General features: G+C 39.6%; 2 protein-coding genes across 2 annotated transcripts in view; one reads left to right on the top strand and one right to left on the bottom strand.

Moving 5' to 3' along the window:
* Positions 1–792: 792 nt before the first annotated feature.
* fkbp7 (FKBP prolyl isomerase 7) lies at positions 793–1,760 on the bottom strand. Its single transcript, XM_010776025.1, has 2 exons — positions 1,459–1,760; positions 793–964 (listed from the first exon to the last, which is right to left on the bottom strand). The coding sequence occupies exons 1-2, from the start codon at positions 1,674–1,676 to the stop codon at positions 805–807; spliced, it is 378 nt and encodes a 125-aa protein (XP_010774327.1). The 5' UTR covers positions 1,677–1,760; the 3' UTR covers positions 793–804.
* Positions 1,761–2,404: 644 nt separating this feature from the next.
* Positions 2,405–7,872, top strand: part of LOC104949637 (glutaminase kidney isoform, mitochondrial-like) — a 36,499-nt gene continuing 31,031 nt past the window's right edge. Inside the window, exons 1-2 of the mRNA XM_010776026.1 lie at positions 2,405–2,539; positions 3,240–3,509. Of these exons, the coding sequence (XP_010774328.1) occupies positions 2,502–2,539; positions 3,240–3,509 (308 nt within the window). The 5' untranslated portion in view covers positions 2,405–2,501. The remainder of the gene's footprint in view (positions 2,540–3,239; positions 3,510–7,872) is intronic.

Raw genomic sequence — 7,872 nt, 5'->3', positions numbered from 1 at the left:
GTGGTTTTCACTATAAGTAATGTTTTTACTTTAGGCGGAGTTAAGAATTTACCTTTTTTTTTACTATGTTCCATCTGAATTTACTCTGACACAGAAATATCTTTCTTGATTCTGACACTTCTACATCCAACTCACAGGTTTATCAATACTTTGAGAAAAAAGATTATTAATTTAACCCTTTTAGAAGGGAAGATATTGTCACGATTCTCATGTTATGTCACGTTTATAGTTTTGTAGGTTTGGGTGTTTTTGCTGTTTTCCATGTCATGTTTTCCTTTGGGTTATTGTCTGGTCCTTTCCCTGTGTTTTCCTCTTGTCATTAGTTTCCCTGGTGTGTCTAATGGTCTGATTATGTTCACCTGGGCCCCTGTGTTTTCTCCTCCCTCCTCACCTGTGTCTTGTTGTGTGATTGAGTCTTGTGTGTATTTAAGTTCTGGGTTTTCTGTCTGTCTTGGTCGGTTCGTCTTGTTCCCTGACTAGTTCTGCGGTGAGTGTTCTGTTTGTCATTGCATAGAAATATCATAGCCTTGAAATAAAGGAATTTTCAGTTTGTATCTGCATTTGGGTCCTGCTTGTTTCACAAACCGTGACAGATATGGTCATTTGTTCTGGGAATGTAATTTTCGAGCTTGAGACCCAAAAAACAGGCTCAGGGCTTAACAGGTTAAGATTCTGAACTTTACTAGGGACTAAAAAAACCTGCATATGTACTGTATTTTTATGACATTTTGAGTACATCTACGGTTTAGCAGTGGTTAATACAAACCCTCTGCTGATCCTTGGTTTAATCACTGTGTGCTGCATTCACTCACCTTTGCCTTTCTCTCCAAAGGCCAGGCCGGGTGGGACAGTTATTTTTCGTTTCTCTCCAGGACACATATCTTCCATCCCTAGGTCCAGGCCCTTAATGACCTGTCCCACACCCAGGACGAACCACTGGGGGTGCCCGGTTTTGTCTGACCGACTAAAGGAGAAAGAGTATGAAAAGAAACAACATCCTTTCAATCAATTAGCCTTCACATCAATCCAATGTGCATGAACAGATCTGAACGCACATGAACAGATTTTCATATAGGTTTGGGACCTGACCATGACATTTTTTGTTGTTGTAAATAAGTAAGATTAAGCCCCCTCCCTGCCCTAATATTTGTCATACTGTCCCTAACACTCCAGGTGATGACTGCTTAAGGCCTTAAAGCAGGACTACACAATTAACAATGAAATAAATGGCATACCATTTTACAACACACATACAATAGATCTAGAATAGTGCATGCGATGTGAAACCTGTATGGAGCAATCACCACCCCCTTTTAGACAATTTGAAGCTACACAATGTATAATTATCTATAATACAGTAATAAAGTGCCTGTTTATGTGCATATTGACTTTCAAAGCATCCAATAGGCTTGTACAGACAATATCTATCAACTGTAAAGTTTTCCTCAAACCACCAACCTGCAGTAGAACTGAGAACCATCTTTGGCAAGGAAGCCATCGTAGTGGACGTTTATCAGATCTCCTCTTTTGCTCTTCTGAGTGCACTCGTCGGGTTTGTACACTACTTCTATCTTCACTTCTCCATCCAGCTCGGCTGCTGAGGCCCACACACACAATAGAGATAGCTGAGCAGAGACCAAGAGGCACAGTGTGCAGCTTACTAACCTCCACATCATGCCGCTGTCTGTGTATTCGTGGCAACTTGTGAAAGTGACGCTTGAACAAAAAGTGGGACGTGGAGAGCTGCTGCACACTTTATGGGAGTTTTCTGCCCTGAACTTTAACTATCAGGGATTTCTGCTTCCTGGCTCGTTAAATCCCGCCTTATTCACTGTAACTGGCCCACGCCCAATGCTGGGACCACGGTCTGTATGGCCGGACCCTCCTTTGGCTTTCGCTCATTGGAGAGGCTGGCTGGGGCAGTGGGGGAGTTACACCACCTGAGTGTAAACCATGGTGTAAACCTGAGTGTACTGCCTTAAAGACTGTACTGAGGGCCATAAAACACAAGCCTCTCAATATTATTCCCATGCAGTTATATTATTGTTTAATGCAACAAAAGATGAATAGTAATCACTAGGAAGGGAAATGAATAATTCATTAACTCTTACTTGTAACATTCAGTATTTGGCAATACCTTTGCGATGATCAAATATCGTAACAATATTATGATAAAAAAGTAAAGAAAAAAAAGATTTTGTTATAAAATATACAAATTGAACTGAGAAGACAATTTAATATATATGTGATCTGTCTGTTTAATAAAGTTATGTCTGATAGTATTTTCTATTTTAATACTTTCATCTGTATATGGAATCTATACAATCTTACTTTGTATTTGACGTTGGCCCATTTGACATTTATTTTTATTTATTTTTTTACCACCTTAAAAGGACATATCTGTGAGCAGAGCGACTTCAATCGAAGAAGCTGCAGGAGACCGACTACGTCTAATGCTGCACGTTTTGGGGAGCTTGTCTAAGGAGAATGCAGGATGAGCAATGCAAGTGAATTACAGAGATCACCATCTATTCTACGGGTCTGTATTTATTTTTGTCATACTTATCTTACTCTGGATGCACCATAATTCAGCCCCCACAAATCGCAATTATCTGCCAATCTATAGAGGTGAGTCGACATGACACCATTGGACCACACAAGGGGTCCTCAGGTCACAGACAACAACAGGGGACATACCTGCATTAAATACGAAGTGCACATTATCTTAACTTTTAAGAAAGACTATAACTATTTTCTTCCAGCTACAACAGTCAGTTTGATATGTGCCCTCTCACCTAAGTAAAACAAGATGCCAGAGTGAGCCACAGTGCTGTTTAACCTTAATATCTAAGGTGAAAAAAATAAGAATCCTACCATGTGTTGCTTGAATAAGGGGAGCACATCAATAATTCCCTTAAACATTCCATGACGTTTATAATCAGAGGGAAATGTGCAAAGCGATTCAATCACCCTACTGTAAAAAAAGAGAAATTGATAGACACGAGGACACTCCACTCTCAGGGCGTAGACATCGTGTCATTTCAACCAATAGGAGCCGAGGGGGCGTGAACGTGTCCTTGTATTTATTTTTGGACGCCGGTGTTTCTGAGTCATCGCCCCTCAGACAGTCAGCGTGGTTGGAGACATTTCTCAACGACTACTCAGTTGCTACCGGATATACATTAGGAACCACGACTTTCTCTCTAATTGTCTGACAGGATTGAAATGTTACATTTTAGGTGTTCGACAGTGCTGAAGGAGTTATTTGAAGTCATCCTCAAGCGTCCCCTGTCCGGCTCCAGACAGAAGAGCTGGTTACCGACCCGCTGCTCCTCCGTTGATGCTTCTCTTCGACTGAAGGTCCTCCATGCCACTCCGCACCGCCCTGGGCTCCGCACCGCGCCCTGCGCCGCCCCATTCCGCTCATACTGCACGAAAACCGAAGGTGCCGTAGAACCGGACGAACAGCTAAAGAAGAATGGTGTCAGCAAAGAAGCATCCATTGACAAGTAGGTTATAGTACTTCTTTGCTGAATAAACTGTCTTGACACCATGGTAGCGTTTCATGACGCAGAAAGGCTCGAGCGGATGTTAACGCTAAGTCACAAACGCTGTATTAAAAACCATTTAATTAGCGCCCAAAAACGTGCTTACTAAAATCTAAGATATAGGCGTTGAGCTCATACAAAGCAAGACAAAAAAAACCTTCACACGTGTATGTATAATATATTATAGCCAGCTAACTGTAACGGCCTCACATCAGCAGCTTTCGAGCCATGTGAGACTTGAATGCCGGCTTTTCTTTAACGTTGGGTTAGTTATCTGTCCCTGTGAAGGTAACACGATGCACTGTGCGACAGGTTTTGAAAGTGAAACAGCATTAGCTCCGTTACAGTCAGAGATGAAGTGGGGGATAAGAAAATCCACATTCTAGTACATTCTTGAAAACACACATGTGTACACTGTATTCAACAATACAACAATACAACAACGACCTTCACATGTAAACCGTGACCTTAAAATTACATTTATTGCGACTCAACCCCTCTTAAGAATATACATTTATTTAGCTTTGTTTACTGTTTATAATGACTGCTGGCTGGCTGTGTGAACCGGTTTGGTAGCTTTTGGTTATTTATGCTGTGAACTACTGTCAGTCAAGTGGCAGCTGGCGGGCTCCAAACTGACGGTATCTGCATCTGTACTGAACAGCATGGGTTGTTTGAAAGTGGAACAACTGAGTGGCTCTAACTGCTTCATGTGACAGTAATGCATAAAAAACACATTAATACATGTATGTTAACATTTCTCAATTCTAAGTTGTTTCCATGTAGCAAATTGCATGCAAACCATTTGTGCATATTTGCAGTTCTTATCATTCCCTGACATATTTTGTTATTTTTATTGTCTGGAGAAGTACTGTAGGCATAATTCCTAAGCCCTCTTGCTTTGTAAGTCACTACCCTGTTTCCAAACTGTACTCTTTTCCTAGTCTTTGTGGTCATGACTCACTATTAATCAGTTATTTTTGTCCTAACTGCATTTGCCCTTTGTATTTACAGATTAACAGTCAAGTGGAAGGATCAAGATAATTATTAAGCTCAAAGCTATTTCTATGGAATAAACAATTACAAATATTAAGAGCAACACTTTTTAGAATATACATTATATCTACAAAATACACAGACTTTTTACCATATTATCATATGTATCTATTAATACAGCAACACATGTTTTCATGGTATTTGCAGAGCTGTATGGTTGAACAGTGAGGTGCACTCTCCCATGACACAACAATAAAACTTGTTCTCAGCTCGAAGCCCATTACTGTCAGCTTTCCATGTTGTAGTGACTTCAGGAACAAACAAAGTCGCTGAGAGGCAGAGGTCAGGCCTGGTTGCCTATTCAGACATGCTATCAAAAATGAATGCTGAGAACCAAAAATGCGTAGAACAAAATCTTACTTTAAATCAACTTATTATAACTTGCGGATACATATATTTTCCGAATAATCCAGCTATGAAAAGTACAGCGACCCTCTCTTGTCTGTCTCACACAGGTGAACAGGTGATTATATTTACTATAAGTGCAGCCCATACCCATGTGACCCAACTAATCCAACCCATAATTGATTACAAAATAATAAGTCATAATATTATAATCAAAGACCAATGCCAAAATAAACAATATAAAAACATTTATAAATATACAACAGAAATCCTGGCTCCTCCTATAAAAAAAAGTGAAATATATATATCAAGGTGAATTCTTGAGTAATTTTTTATCCAATTCTGTTTTGTTAAATTTTTTGGAATATAGAAGTATTTATTGTCAGTATACAAGTACAACGAGAAGAGTAAAGCTACTCATTTTATGGTGCCATCAAAACATTCATAATAGACAACATACAACAAAGACACACAGCATTCCTTCATACATAAAATAAAGTGCAGGAAATAATCAACTTTATCACAATATTCTTAATTTTCTGAGACAGTCCTGTATATGGGTTATTGCACAGGGAGGAAGACTAAGCGTTAATAGTGCAAGAGTTCAATGCCATGATTGCTCTGGGGACGAAGCTGTCTTTGAGTCTGTTTGTTAGTCTGTTTTTTAAATTGCCACATTGTTCAATATTCCTTATTTTGTGCATTAAATATCTAGTGTTCTTGTTCTCATCTACTTCACATTGGGAGTTGTACACTTTCAGCCAACTGGCTCTCTGTAAAGTTATTGCTGCAGTCAATGTGTTTCCCTTTTTAAAACTAGGCAGTTTTTATGAGCCAGCTCAGTGTTGCCAAAATGACTAGGATATTTACTGACCCAGAAAGGAGGCTGTACAAGTACATTTTTAGGGCGGTGTCATCACTAAGATATGGACTGTGGTGATGGATATGCTCTGCTAACGCTCCCAAAACGGCTTTTGCATAACCTCACTCCCGTCAGGAGCCTTCTCCCAAAGCCCTTTCCCATTTCAGAACATTGTGAAACGTTGCACAATGTGTAGTAACCCCAAACTCTAAAACGAGTTCCTGAAGTACATTTGCAAATTTCTAGGGATGCCAAATTCAAGTCCTGGGGGCTTTTAGGGTTGTCAAGTTGTATCACTTGTTATTAGTCAAGCAGATGTGTTTTCACATGACAACAAAAAAAAATCTTTCATTTTACTATGAACTACAACTTATTGACGAGGACAACAATAGTATTTAGGGAACTGAAGCCATTAAGAATTAGCTTGATAACTGTAAAATACAGCAGAAACCCAAGGGAGAAGCCTAGGTTACATATTACAGCTTTGTAAGTGCAGTAGAACAATTAAATGGCCAGGGTAAGAAAGTTAGTGTCCTTACATGAAACCGAATTGAGGCATCTGAATCTGTGCACATGTTCAGATGCTCAGGACGTCGTGTCCTTGGTAACTTACCCGATATTTTAGTCTTTGATTCATATTTTTGTGGTCAGCAGCAGCATAATAATGCTTGTTGATGCACGTGATGGTGACCTCGTGTGGATTACACATTAATGATGATGACTCACAAGATAAACTTCTGAAACAAAAAGCTAGTCATGACTCACATTCCGTTCAGTGCATTGACAATCCCAGCTCTACTGTGATTTCTCTATTTTCAAATGGAACAAAATGAGAAGCTTTAGGCTAGCAGTAAATGAATGAGTCAAACCATTGAAGCTGTTGTCTGGTATAACTGACACTGCTACTTGTTATTACCTTATTAAGGCCTTGTGTTGTACAGTCCTTGGCTCACTGCCAATTCTCTGACTACTTATGGGATTGGTTTAAGTGGGTGGATGTGGATAGGATTAAAACATATGACAAATGACTGATGTGAAACAGAAACTGAAAGACATATTTGGCACTGCTTATGGAAACGTGTTGGGTCACTGATATGACCCTGCTTAGGATATGTTCTCCAGTCAGATAATTGAATTTTACAGCCAGATTTATATGTATCTTTAACATTGAGTTCAGGACATCTCCATTTCACATTTTCCGATCACATAAGTTTCCTAAAAAAACAACTACTGTTCAGGATTTATATCTAGTGGCGAATGACCCTCATCCGGACAACTGATCTGTGGATCTTCAGGAATTAAGACTCTAATGTCTAATATTGTAAGTCAGTGCTGTTAATTGAATTATGGAATTGTGTTTTAACCAAACTAAAACGCCTTCAGAGCATAAAGACTTTTCAAAATCGCAACGTAATCTTTACGTGGTATCCAGGAAACTGTGAAAGTGTCCTTCTTACACCAATGAGCAGTCATCCAGACACAAATGTCCTGAGCCATCTGCCTGTGAAGAGGAAGAGGATTTTTAAATGTACCAATATAGAGAAACTGGTTGTTTTTATACCTGATTGTGTTTGCGCAGTTCAAACAGCCTTTGGCTTTGAACATGTAGTTCAGTTCATGTCGGCTAACAAACACACGCTCCATGTGATATGAAAACGTGCTCCCTCTTGTTGAAGTAAGCTGTCGGTCACTATTTATGGCATTTTTAGAAACATTTTTCATGTTGGCTTGTCTTTCTGTTTCATATTAGATACTCTGCTTGGCTAAATAACAGAGCTAACAGCTAACATTAACAAAGCTGGAGTGAGGGTCCATTGAGATTGACATTATGATGCATTCAAGCTCTAGGCCAGTGGTCACCAACCTTTTTAAGCCCAAGATCACCGACTTCGGCCTAGGTGAAAGGCGAGATGTACCTATTGCAGAATTGAGTGAAAAAGACGGCCCAGACAGTGCTTCCAATTTGAGGCCTTTTTATATAGGCTAATTGCATCTGAATTACTGTTACAATGAAGGCTCCATAATCAGCTCACGGCATATAGGTAGGGGTAAAGTGCTATT

This window comes from Notothenia coriiceps, unplaced genomic scaffold (genome assembly GCF_000735185.1).
Source record: "Notothenia coriiceps isolate Sejong01 unplaced genomic scaffold, NC01 NC01_scaffold00016673, whole genome shotgun sequence".
Classification (NCBI taxonomy): domain Eukaryota; kingdom Metazoa; phylum Chordata; class Actinopteri; order Perciformes; family Nototheniidae; genus Notothenia; species Notothenia coriiceps.
This window is presented reverse-complemented; position numbering and strand designations above follow the sequence as displayed.